General features: G+C 36.8%; 2 protein-coding genes across 2 annotated transcripts in view; both read left to right on the forward strand.

Moving 5' to 3' along the window:
- Sse (extra spindle pole bodies like 1, separase) overlaps nucleotides 1-13,857 on the forward strand; it is a 125,464-nt gene that overhangs the window by 58,415 nt on the left and 53,192 nt on the right. The gene's annotated exons all lie outside the window — the stretch shown is intronic.
- Nucleotides 760-2,395, forward strand: LOC148944815 (lysophosphatidylcholine acyltransferase 2-like). The gene is given in 2 exon segments (XM_089100572.1): nucleotides 760-2,304; nucleotides 2,306-2,395. Coding segments are annotated over 2 exon segments (1,635 nt in total).

Consider the following 13,857-nt stretch of genomic DNA (forward strand, 5'->3'; position numbering starts at 1 on the left):
AAACGCGACTGCTAGCACATCATTATGTGGAAATTAAAGGAGACACATCAAATTGAACAAGATCACAACAGGGGGGCAATAGCTAGGGTCAATACTATTATATACAACAAAAGAAAAGTACAAATAAGGGGAATTAACTTGTTACATCTGTGGTACTCCACCGAATTTTATTAGAAATTGCCTAAAATAGAGATGATGGGAAAATAGAGTATTTAATTATAAAAGTTACAACTGTAGACAATTACAAGCACTAATATGTTTGTTTTTTTTTCACTACAAAGCGCTACTGCACTTGGATAAGAGCCTTTTTCACGTGTAGTTTTTGAAGATGATTCTTGGAAAGAAGTTACTGACTGTACTTCTGAACACCTGCATTTAATGCTGCAAGAGCTCATTTGACGAAAGAGTCAATTTTGCTTCCAATTTACGTTGGTTTTAGAGCAAAAAAAAAAAAAAAAAAAAAAAAAAAAAAAAAAAAACGAAGCTCGTCTTTTTTTATGAAATATATCCCAAGTATATTTTGGCACCGCAAATCTGATTTCTACTTAAGCACGCATTGTATCAATAACGTTATCGTGACGTCATATTTAGTTGAAAATCTATTCCAAATTATAAAAACATTAATGCAGCTTAGACAAAATGACATCATGCTCGTTATATACATCATAACACATGGCACCCATGACGTCATTTTCTTAATATAAGAAAAATTAAACAAACATTTGCAATCATTTGAATAAAGTGTCTCGTATAGAAAACATGTCCATTATTAAAACCATTGTAATTGGGATTCCAGTCTCATGTGTTGGAATATCAGCTTGGTGGGCCATTAAAAAATATATGGAGTCCAAAACAGGTGAATGTTTAGGAGAAAGCGCAGATGTACAGAGCTCTGAACCCAACAAGGAGAGTGAACCAAATTCACCTGTTGTCGAAATAGAAAAGAACGAAGAACATAGTTACACACGTACAAAAGAACACGTGGAGGGAAAATGCTGGAAAAATACGGGCTCTGTCTGCAAGAGTGCAGCCTCTATTTGCAAGAGTATAAAATCTTTTTTGAAGACTGCAGCCTCAACTGTTAACGAAAATAAATGTGATGAAGATCAGTCCCAACCTCAAAGGAACCCTTTTACACATAGTATAAATCTGTCGATCTACGACAGAATGAAGATGTTTGTTTCGTCTATGGTCCTTCTCCCTCTGAGAGTGATTGGTGTTGCCACTTGCCTAGTTACATCTTATTCACTAGCTTCTATAGGGCTAATGGGGTTATCAAAAGAAGAATTAAAATCAAAGCCTATGCAAGGATGGAGACGAACGTTGCGAGCCAATGTGTCTAAGATAATGGTCTGGCTCTTCTATTGTTCTGGTTTCAAAGTAAGAGTAACAGGGAGACAAGCGACAGCAAGAGAAGCACCCATTCTGGCACTGGCACCGCATTCGTCGTTTTATGATGCGCTTGTAGTTTTCTTCCTAGGGTCACCCTGCATTGTTGCCAAAGAAGAAGTGAAGAATTTGCCGTTTTTTGGAAAATTGGTCAATTTCACTCAGCCAATATATGTGGAAAGAGATGATCCAAATTCTCGATCTGAAACAATTGAAGAGATGGTGCGTCGAGCAACATCTGAGGACCCCTGGCAACAGATCTTGATATTTCCTGAGGGAACTTGTTCAAACAGGAAATCTCTAATCACTTTTAAGCCTGGTGCATTTTATCCTGGAGTTGCTGTTCAACCTGTGTGCATTAGATATCCTAATAGGCTTGACACTCTATCTTGGACATGGGATGGACCTGAGGCATGGCAGATTTTATTGTATACTATGACCCAGTTTGTTACTTATGCAGAAATCGAATTTTTACCTCCATATGTCCCATCAGATGAAGAGAAAAGAGAACCGAAAATTTTTGCCTCTAATGTACGCCTTGAAATGGCCAAATGCCTTGAAGTGCCCATTGTCGATTATTCATTTGAAGATTGTCAACTTATGATGAAAGCCACCAAATTGGGATTGCCAAGTGAATTGGGCTTGATAGGAGTGGCAAACTTGAAATCCAAATATAGATTTGATAAAAAAGACCTGGAGACAGACCTAGAAAGCTTTGCCAAAATTGCAGATAAAAAAGATGGGGTTATTAGACTAGAAAATTTGGCTTCTTACTTGGATATCCGTGTTAATAATCCTTGCCTTATGCAAATATTTAAAGCCTATGATCAGGATTCTAAAGGTTTTATAACCTTTGAGGAGTTCATCGTCGCCAGAATGTCTGTTTCACTTCTTGCCATCAAAGAACAAAATTGGGGAAGCTGCCTTTGAGCTTTCGGACCGTGGAAAGAAAGGCTATATACATGTAGTCGACAAAAATAATACTTTGATTGAACTCCGGTTATAACGACTACACTAATTGAAAAGTTGCCTGAAGTAATGAAAATTCGGCTATGATCCGAACACTGCCGGGCTGGAAAGTTGTAATCAACTTTCAACGCTCGTATTTCTGTGAAGTTCACTTTATCCCCGTTAATATCAACTTTAAAATACAACTGGTCTCTCTACATAGCTTATCAAGATCATAGAAATCAGACGTTCCTATTTCCTCTATTTTGTAGAAGGATTCTAAAAAAATAAACTTCTTGCAATCTGAAACCACTAAGAAGGCACGTACACTGTTTGGTTCTTTGCGAATCTCTTGATGAAAAAATTGAAAGAATCGTTATGATTTTGCATGCGCCCAGTTTCAAGATACATATGAGTAATCACTATTTTATATTTATTGACACGGTGTAAAGAAAAGGGAACAAGGTTCTTGTTCTTGTTTACCCTCCGCAATTGTCACTATGAAAACGCCTCTTTTGCTTCTTTCTGAACCTAACTCACAATAAAGCTGTAAACAGAACTCCCAATTTCTGACGAGTCTCGTTTAGTGGTGCCTACAAACCACATTTAGCAGTTTCCCCCAATTGAGTATTACAGTTATAGATACTGAGATTGTAACAGTTAAGTTTTGACTTATAATTCTGACGAGCCTCGTTTAACAAGTGCCTGCATGTGACAAATAGCAGTTTTCTTCGCGAGTATTGCAGTATATAGTGCTGCAGCTATAGATGCTGAGATTGTAACAGTCAAGTGACTTATCATTCTGAGAAGCCTCGTTTAACCGTGCCTGCATGCCAGATGTAGCAGTATCCTTCACGAGAACTGAAGTTAAAGATACTGAGATTGTAACAGTTAAATTTTGACTTGTAATTCTGACTAGCCTTGTTTCGCCGTGCCTGCATTCCACATGTTGCAATATGCTTCGCGAGTATTGCAGATACAGATGTTGAGATTGTAACAGTCAAGTTTTGACTTATTATTCTGACGACCCTCGTCTAGCGGTGCCTGCATGCCACATGTAGCAGTATCCTTCGCAAGTATTGCAGCTATAGATACTGAGATTGTAACCATTAAGCTTTGACTTGTAATTTTGAAGAGCCCCATTTAGCAGCGCCTGCATGCCATGTGTAGTAACAGTTTCCCTTCAGGAGTACTGCAGGTATAGATGCTGAGATTGTAAGTTAAGTTTTAACTTAACTTAACTTACTTTTGAGCCCCGTTTTAGCTACGCCTGCATGCAACATTTAGCGATATCCTTCGCGAGTATTCCAGTTAGAGATGCTGAGATTGTAACAGTCAAGTTTTGACTTATGATTGTAACATTAAAGTTTTGACTTGTAATTTTGAAGAGCCCCATTTAGCAGCGCCTGCATGCCACGTGTAGTAACAGTTTCTACCTATTTGTCTTCAAATTCAAACAATTGTGTTTTCAAACAGTTTCAAATTTCTGCTCGTTTTGAGTTTGACTCGGTTAATTATTGTAATTTCTGTTCGTTTTGGGTTTCATTTATTTATCGATTCTGATTTGTGGTAGTTTCACGCTTGGTAGATTATTTGATTTTCTTTTTGCTAGTTTTTATGTTTAATCGAGTTCTTTATTTTTCCTTGAAAAACTTATTTTGTGGGAAAAGTTTTTTAAATTAATTTCTGTTTGTTTTATATTGACAAAGTCTTTTCAGGGAAAAAGAAAATAATGTTTTAAATCTTTTCATTTTTTAAGACTTTATAGTTTGGCCTGCAAAATTTTGATTGGATGTGTTTTGGAAAATGGTGGGCGTGAGAGGTGCGTTAGTCGCTATCCAATCACTTTCAACTATCAAACAGTTCGTGGTAACGAACTGTAAGTAAGGAGCGACCCGGCTCAATGGTAACCAAAACTCTAAAAACCGGAATTTTGGTACCAATAGATACATCAAAAGAATCAGATTTTAATTTCGATTTCAAATATATAAGTTTCATCAAGTTTAATCTTACCCATCAAAAGTTACGCACCTGAGAAAATTTGGCTGATTTTCGAAAAAAGGGGGAAAGACCCCCTAAAAGTTGTAGAACCTTAATGAAATTCACACCATTATATTAAGCGTATAAAAAAACCCTACTGTAGAGGTTTCAAGCTCCTATCTACAAAAATGTGGATTTTTGCATTTTTTGCCAGAAGAAAGATCACGGGTGCGTATTTATTTGTTTGTTTGTTTTTTGTTTTGTTTTTCCCAAGGGTAATCGTATTGACCCAGTGGCGGTATAATATCGTAAGAGGGCTCATTGGAACGGAAATTTAAAGTTCTAGTGCCCTTTTCAAGTGACCAAAAAAATGGAGGGCAAGTAGGCCCCCTCCCACGCTCATTTTTTTCTCAAAGTCACCCAATCAAAATTTTGAGATAGCCATTTTGTGCAGCATAGTCCAAAATCTAATAAATATGTGTTTTACGATGACTTAATCCCCCATAGTTCCCAGGGGTAGGGCTGCAAGTTGTGAACTTAGTCCATTGCTTGCATATTGTATTGGTTATTGGGAAGTATACAGACATTTTCAGGAAGAATTTTTTTTGGGTGGGGGGGGGTTTGGGGGGCTGGAAGAGGGGGTTACTCGGGAGAATCTTTCCGTGGAGGATGTTTCTTTGGGGTAAGGGACATTTCTATGAAGGGGGTGCCGGATTTCCAAGCATTATTTAAAAAACGATCAGAAATTAAATTAAAAAAAACAAGTTTTTTCAACTGAAAGTAAGGAGCAACATTAAAGCTTAAAATGAACAGAAATTATTACGTATATGAGGGGGTTCTCCCCCAAGTCAATACCTCGCTCTTTACGCTACAGTTTTTTTTTTAGTGCTTTCAAAAGAGCTATCTATTCTAATTAAACGGCCTTTATTATTATTATTATTTATTTTTAACCCACACTATACAGAGGTACAATACGTGGAGTATCACGGGGAAAAACACAAAAAATGCGACACAAGACAATATATAAATCAAAAATTACCAAATTACATTTTAACACATAATAATTTAAAATAAACGACATCAAAAAAAAAAAAAATAACGTTAAAGGAGGGGGAAAAAAGAAAAAAAAAAAAAATGACAACTTGCAAAATCTAATAAGCAGGCATTAATATTATCATTATTGGATTTTTACTCACTCTTTACAAATCTAAATTGTAGAATGACCAAACAGAGAAACACAACTAAACAAATAAAAGAAAAATAACTTAGGACTGAAAAAACCTGATAAGGTGATGGTGCGGAGAAAAACGGATACAAGCAGTATTTGAAAGTTTTCTGTGTAGTGCTTCCAGTTTTTCAGTAATATTAGGAACAAGAAATTTATTAATAATTACCCAGTTTTTGGTCCAAGGTGGAAGAAACAACAAAAATTTACAAAATCTAAAATAATTAATCCGGATTCTTTTTAACTCAGTTTTCTTCAGAAGGATGAAAATTCCAGAAGCAAAAAGAATTGAATGGTCACAAAAAGTTGAGTAGAGCTTGGCTAACGCGAGTTTATTATATTTACCTCTATTGGCAACAATCTTAGCATATCCTAATTTAATTTTCATATTAATATCTGAGACTGTGCGCTGGCGCAAGCTCCGAAGACTATTAGTAATAGAAATACCGAGCCATTGAAGAGAATCTACGAGAGGGATAGTAAAGCCACTACAGCGAAGGGAAGTACTAGAAATATTATTAAAAGAAAGAAATTTACATTTATCTACATTAAGAGAAAGGCCTATGTCTGAAAAAGAAGAAGCAACACGAGAAACCATGTTAGATAAACCAGTTTTAGTACGGCTTATAAGAAGCAGATCATCAGCGTAAGCCAGGTAGGAAACATCAGAAAAACCGGAGAGATAGCTAGCCGAAATCTTTGCCAGAACTCCTGAAATACACAAATTAAAAAGGGTCGGAGATAAAACTCCACCTTGCCTTAAACCTCTTTTCAATTTAATATTAGATGCAGGCAGAGATTTCAGCCGAAGAAAAGAATTAGAGTACCAGTACCGAAGAAGCAAAATAACTGATAGATTGACACCGTAACCACGAAGAGCAGAAAAAAGCTGACTATGACATACACTATCAAAAGCTTTTGATAGATCTAAAGTACAAAGAAATATACTCCTTCCCTTAGAAGAATTTTCAAGGAGCAAAGAAGATAATACACGATGTGCGTGTTGAAAACCTACTCCGGGCTTAAATCCAAACTGGTTATCTCTCTCAAGCATATTATTAGTCACAAAAGGTATTAAAACATGCTCAAGAACTTTACTAAAAGTGCAGGAGACAGAAATAGGTCGGTAAGAAGAGCAAATAAAAGGAGAACTCCCCTTCTTTAAAATTGAAGAGACAGTACCACACAAAAAACTCTCCGGTACACTAGAAGTACAAATACACATCTGGAGAAGTAGGTGTATATGGTTAATAAGGGGGAGCAATCTAATAAAAGGTGAAATCTAGATATACCATCATTATCAACATTATCTGATTTAAGTTTCTTAATTGCTTCAATTACAGATGAAAGAGAAATAGGAACACAGAGACGCTGAGATAGAGGGGTACTAAAAATAGCAGAAAGAGAATGAGAATACAAAGAATGCACACGGTAATTAACATTAGAAAAAATAGACGAGTACTGGTCATGCCAAGCAGATGCAGGAAAACAATCACTATTTGGTACATCAATTATAATCGACTCAGCATTAATAACTTTTCACCATTCTCTCTTTGACACTGGAAAATCCATACCACAATAACACATAGACTTAAGATATTTTTCATATTCCCTGCGGGTCTTACGCCTAAGGTCAGAAACAATACCACAAGGAGGTCTATCACATTCATTCCAAACTTTTAACCAAAACTTAGCTTTATTTTTCAAAGTTTTTAAATTAGGATCTAAAGACCAAATAGGTTTTTGCGTACCACGTCTAACACGTTGCAGCGGCACTGCAACTGCCTCGGCATCTTTTAAACATTTAATTATTTGATTATAATAGCAATCTAGGTCCTTTTTGCAATTCACTTGTATAGAGCTCTGAAGCAGATGATAGGGAACTCGTATAGCAGACAGCAGCCTTGTTAGTGTAAACGCATAAAGAGGAACATCAGCTTTCTTCCAATTACTTTTTTCAAACCATTTTGAAGACTGGGGTACTTTGCAGACACCTTGCAGAGTTTAAATTCAGCGTAAGAGTAAGTGAGATAGGGAGATGGTCTAAGTCTTGTTCTTCAGCATGTACAAGCACTATTGATGTAATAATACTAGGTGAGCAAATAATGTGATCAATATTGCTCTTGCTGCCTGAATGGTGAATATAAGAATACGGATGAGTTTTGGGTATAATATGATAAGATGGAAGGTAATCCAACAACAAATCACATCTCACTGATGAGTTATTTATATCCGTATTGAGGTCACCAATGATCATATAATCTAGAGAAATAGAAAGAATTTTTTCCACTAGAAACTTCAACGTGTTACAGGCTTTAGCAAATCTAGCCATCGATCTAGAGGAACGGTCATCATAAGGCAGATAAGAATTAATGAAAACTACAGTGCCCTAACAAACAGACAAAAAAAACTCATCCGAGTAAAAAATCACCGGCGAAACCAAATAAGGATTGTGCTTAAAAACACAAGCTAGTCCACCGGATGACAGGCCTCGTGTGGCTCTGGCAGAAGTCCAAAACACATCATGATGAAGGCTACGACGCAAAACGTTAATACTAGAGTCTGTAAGAAGATGCTCCTGTAAACAAACCAAATCAAAATCATAGTAGAACTCATCAATAACGAAATCCTTATCCTTTGTACCATTAATATTAAACGATATTATTGAAAACTCCAAAGTCACTGCGAAAAGTGGGAGCGCGACATTATTTCCTTAGATATAGGGCAGGACAAGCTATAAGAAGTATGATTTTTACCACAGTTAGCACACTTCGGAGCAACACTACAAGGACTATCCTTAGTAGAAATATGTGGCCCAGCACATCTGGCACATTTCGGGACATTGCTGGTGCAAGCACTTTGAAAGTGATCGTATGATTGGCATTTGAAGCAGCATTTAGGTATTTCTTTAAATAAGTGAATTCGAAAAAATTCATATGACACTTTAATTCCTTCTTTGAACTAAACAGACTGAGTGAAGGAGTCTTCAAATTCCAGCTTGACAGACATAGTCTGGCCCAGTCGATTTGCACTTATTATAGCTTGCAGTCTTTTAAAAACTGAAAGGTCAACATCAACTGGGAAACCTCTGAGAATCCCAAAAAAGCGCTTGGATCGTACTTTAACTGTTGCTCCGGTAATCAAGTTCTGAACAGATGTACAAAAATCTTCAGTTGCAGATTTATCGATATTGACATACCATCTGTCTTTAACAGGTTTCACAATACAAACTAATTCATGCCCAGCTATTTGATCGAGAACAGATTTGCGTTTAATCGGATCAGACAGATCTGAAGGCACTTTAGAGACAATAACTGTCGTATGAGTGTCAATTGCTGGGGTAGGTTTCGGAAGTTGAGGAAAATTCAACTGATAATTGTCAAGTTTCCCTGACATTTCAACAACCACTTGTTGTTGCTCATTAAACTTAGAGAGTAAAGAAGTATAAGCATTTGCAGGGAGACATGGCACCTCTGTAAGTCGCTTTATCACAAACGTAGGTGCAAAAGTGTCACTACTGTCAAGAGATCTTAACAGAGAAATAATGTCACTAAAATGATTAGAAAGTGCATTGTTCCCCTTACGTACTGGGCAATCAAATTCAGCTGCACTTATTTGCCACAGTAAACTTTTAGCTTCTTTGACTATATTCACGTCAAAAACTCCATACCATGTCTTTTAATAATATCCTCCTCAAATCCGCTTAGCAAATTGCTTTGAATAAAATTCAGAACAGGAGAATATACAAGTTCAGGCATTTCGTCGGAGCTTTTCATGGCTATCGCACTCACCACAAATTAAAAAGTCTCAATATTAAATCAGGAAAAAATACTGAGTTAATAAATATCGAAATATAGGTCAAACTAAAAACACAGTAGATTCCATTTTATAATCCTCTTAAAGTTAATCCTCTTAACTCAGGTCATCAACTAATTTGGAATAAATTATGACCTCACCAAAATAAATCCAGACAGGAATAATATCCAATTCAATTTTGATGTTACCTCACTGAACTCTTGTATATGATTTTTTTTGGCAAGAGTAGATTTTAATTTCATCAGAAAGTCACATACTTACTGTACATGACTAACTTTACCTTGATGATGGTAACCCTCCCTTTGTGAATTAAATTTTTTTTTAACTTTTAACGTAAAGAGCGTGGTATTGACTAAGGGGAGAACCCCATCATATACGTAATAACATATACGTAATAAAAAAAAACAATAAAAAAAAACAAGCGATACGGCTCAATAGTTATCGAAACTTTTAAAAACGGAACTTTGATGTCAATAAATGTATCAAAAGAATGGGATTATAAGGCTGATTCTAAATATATAAATTTTGTTAAGTTTAGTATTACTCATCAAAGGCTACGAGCCTGAGAAAACTTACCTGATTTTTTAAAGAGGGGGAAACATCCCCTAAAAGTGAAAAAAATTTAATGAAAATCACTGTCAGATTCAGCGTATCAGAAAACCCTATAACATAGGTTTCAAGCTCATATCTGCAAAAATCTGCAACATTGTATTTTTTTTCCAGAAGAAAAATATACGAATATAGAAGTTCGTTGCGTAAGTTAATTTTTAAATTACGTCAGAACCAAATTTAGAGACAGCCCTTTAGCAAAAGAAAAGTAAAATTTTTATGCAAATTTTGTTCACTTATTCAATGACGGCGAGCCAAAATAAAAGCTGCATTAATTAAAAAACGATCAGAAATTAAATAAAAAAAACAAGTTTTTTAAACTGAAAGTAAGGGGCGACATTAAAACTTAAAACGAACAGAAATTAGTCCGTATATGTAAAGGGCGGTCCCCTCCTCCCTACCTTTCTCTTTAATCTAAATTATGACTCTGTAACACAACTTTATTTTTTAAACAATAAAAAACTTTAGCGTAAAGAGTGAGGTGTTGAGGAGGAGCCAGCCCCATTCATATACGGAACAATTTCCGTTCGTTTTAAGTTTTAATATCGCTCCTTACTTTCAGTTTAAAAAACTTGTTTTTTTTATTTTATTAAAATAGGCACTAGCCCTTTCAATTTCCAATTGAATGAGCCCTTTTGAAGTTTCTACGACAACGCTTTCAATAAAAACTTTATATGACCCAGGGCATAACTTACAACCCTTGCCCTGAGGGCTGTGGGGGGAGGGATTGTCATCCTTAAAGACCTGATATCCAAAACTTTCAACTACGTTGAGTAAAATGGCTATAAAAAAATTTGGATTGGATCTGTTTGGGGAAAAGGTGGGTTGAGAGGGGGGTTAGTTGCCCTCAAATCACTTTCGACTATTAAAAAGGGTACTATCTTCTCGAATTTTAAATTGAATGAGCATTTTTTCAAGGTTTTAAGACAAAGATTTCAAAAAAAACATCGTATATCCCAAAGGACAACATGAAACTCTTGCCCTGAGGGTTGTGGGGGAGTATCCTCCTCAAAAACATATTTTCTATCTGGATATCAACTACGCTGAACAAAATGGCTATCACCAAATTTTATTTGAATGTGTTTGGGGGAATGATGGGCGTGGAAGGGGGGAGGGCTATTTGCCCTCCAATCACTTTCGAACTATTAAAAAGGGCACAAGACCTTTGAATTTCCAATCGAATTAGTTTTTTTTTGGATTTTCTACAACAACGCCTTCTATTAGAACCTTATATGCCCCCAGGGCATAAGTTAAAACCCTTGCCCTGAGGGCTGTGGGGAAGTGTCCTCCTCAAAAACAAATTTTCTATCTGATAATCAACTACGCTGAACAAAATTGCTATCTCAAAATTTTGATTGGATGTGTTCGGGGAAATAATGGGCGTGGGGGGGGGGCTAATTTCCCTCCAATCACTTTCGACTATTAAAAGGGCCCTAGAACTCTTGATTTCCAATCGAATGAGCCCCTTTTGAAATCTCTACGACGACCCCTTCCATATGAAGTGCCCTGCTCTAAAGGAAAAAAATAATAAAGGGTACATTGTGCCAATATTGTTCTTACATGCCCTCAGGGTATAACTCAAAACCCTTGCCCCGAGGGGTGTGGGGAGTGTCCTCCTCAAAAAGATACTTTCTGTCTTGAAATCAACTACGATGAACAAAATAGCGATCTCAAAATTTTGATTGGATGTGTTTGCGGGAATGATGGTCATGTGGGGGGGGCTAGTTGCCCTCTATTCAATTTCGACTATTAAAAAGGGTACTAGCCACTCCAATTTCCAATCGAATGAGCCCTTTTTGAAGTTTCTACGACAACTCCTTTGATACGAAGTGCCCGGGTATGAAAAAAAAAACATATTGTGCCCACATCGTTCTTTACTTAGGCAGCGCGCCCGCTGCCTATGATTTTTTTTCTCCATACCCCGGCACTTCGTATCGAAGTAGCTGTCGTAGAAACTTCGAAAATGGCTCATTCGATTGGAAATTGGAGTGGCTAGTGCCCTTTTTAATAGTCGAAAGTGATTGGAGGGCAAATAGCCCCCCCTCCACGCACCTACGTCCCCCCCACACATCAACACAAACTTTGTTGTTGATTTCCAGATAGAAAATATGTTTTTGAGAAGAATACTTCCCAACAATACTCGGAGCAAAGGTTTAAAGTTATGCCATGGGGCATATAAGTCCGATGTTGGCACAATGAATTATTAATTTTTTTTTTTCCTTTAGTGCAGGGCACATCGTAGCGAAACTTCAAAAAGGGCTCATTCAATTGGAAATCGGAGTGGCTTGTGCCCTTTTTAAACAGGTTGCAAGTTTTAAAAGTTTGTTTGTTTTCCTTTAAAGTTGCAAAATGTAACATTTTGCAACTACAATTAGCCATGTCTTGATGCCTACTGCAAAATACTTGATTTTAATTCAAAATCAACGGACTCTTGGGTAAAACGAGTCCGTTGGTCTTGGTTAAAACAATTTTAAAGTTCTTAAACTTGAAGCAAATTAGCATACGCCTAATTTGTATTTAGGTGCGGGACTTACAAATTGTAACACATATTTTTCTTCTGTGTGTATATTTCAGTAGGGTAAAAGAACATTGGTTATCTTATTTGTCTAAATAAGCAGTAGTTTTGAGAATCAAACAATCCTTTCTGATTGTCAGGTCTGTACTCAGCATTTTGTTTCTTGGTCCTTTTCTACTACTGCTACTACTACTAACAAGTCACCGCATTACCAAGCCTCCTAAGGCCAACACAGCTGTGCAAGCTCCTCCTCCGTCCCAATCTGTTCAAAGGCTCACTCTTTACACCCTCCCTGGAAGTTCCTATTTCCCTTAGATCTTTCTTTACGACATCCTCTCACCCCAACTGTGGACGACCTGCTTCCCGTATAGCCCTAGTCACCTGACCAAAAAGGACAACCTTCGGCAATCTGCCATCCTTCATCGGCATAACGCGCCCTAGCCATCTCAACCTTTCTTTCGTTATAGCCCTAGAAAGTGGGATTGAACCACACTTTTCGTACAGCCTACTGTTTGAAATAGGATCAGTCAGTGAGGTACCCAGAACAATCAGTAGTCTGCAATCTCTCGAAAACATATAGCAAATCTTTCTCTGTTTTTTTGGTGCGCCCATGCACCTTCAATGCACCATATTTGACCGCTGTCATCACTGTTTCTTCCAATTTTGTAATATTGGTACGCAGACTTATCCTATTCTTCAAAACCTCTTCAACTATGAAAAAAACTCCCTCGGCCTTGACTATTCTACTTTTACATCTTCACTGCACTCACCGTCTTTACTGATAATACTACTGAGCTGTCCACTCGATCGATCTTTTTGTTACCCAGTGTCACCTTTTCATCTTCGCTTATTCCTAGCCGTAGCGACTTAGTCTTCTTAACATTAATTTTCAAATCTATCTTAGCACCCTTAACTCGCAAAATCTCTAAAATTTCATTCGTTTTCCTCGCGCTTTCATCTAGGATGCTTAAATCATCAGCATAATCAAATTCCAGGAAAGGTTTTCTTCTCCATTTGATTCCATGTTCTTCCATTGCCTTTCCTGTGCTCCTTAAGACAAAGTCCACCATAAGGATCCATATAAATGGGAATAGAACAAAACCCTGCTTAACTCCTGATTTATACGAAACCAGCTACTTACCTCATTTCCTTAACCGCAGTAGTGTTATTCTCGTACATAGCAGTAATCACTTTAATGTATTTGTCTAGTATACCATAGGAAGATAATACCTTTGCTAAAGCTCTTCTATCAGCTGAATTGAACGATTGCTCATAATCTATAAAACTGGGGACTAAATTTTTTTGATGGCTTAGACACTTCTCACTTATTAATGTAAGAGCAAAAATTTAGTCGACACATCCTCTACCCTTCCTA

The sequence above is a fragment of the Artemia sp. Qi Xiang Cuo genome, chromosome 14 (assembly GCF_049724085.1).
Source record: "Artemia sp. Qi Xiang Cuo chromosome 14, ASM4972408v1, whole genome shotgun sequence".
Classification (NCBI taxonomy): Eukaryota; Metazoa; Arthropoda; class Branchiopoda; order Anostraca; family Artemiidae; genus Artemia; species Artemia sp. Qi Xiang Cuo.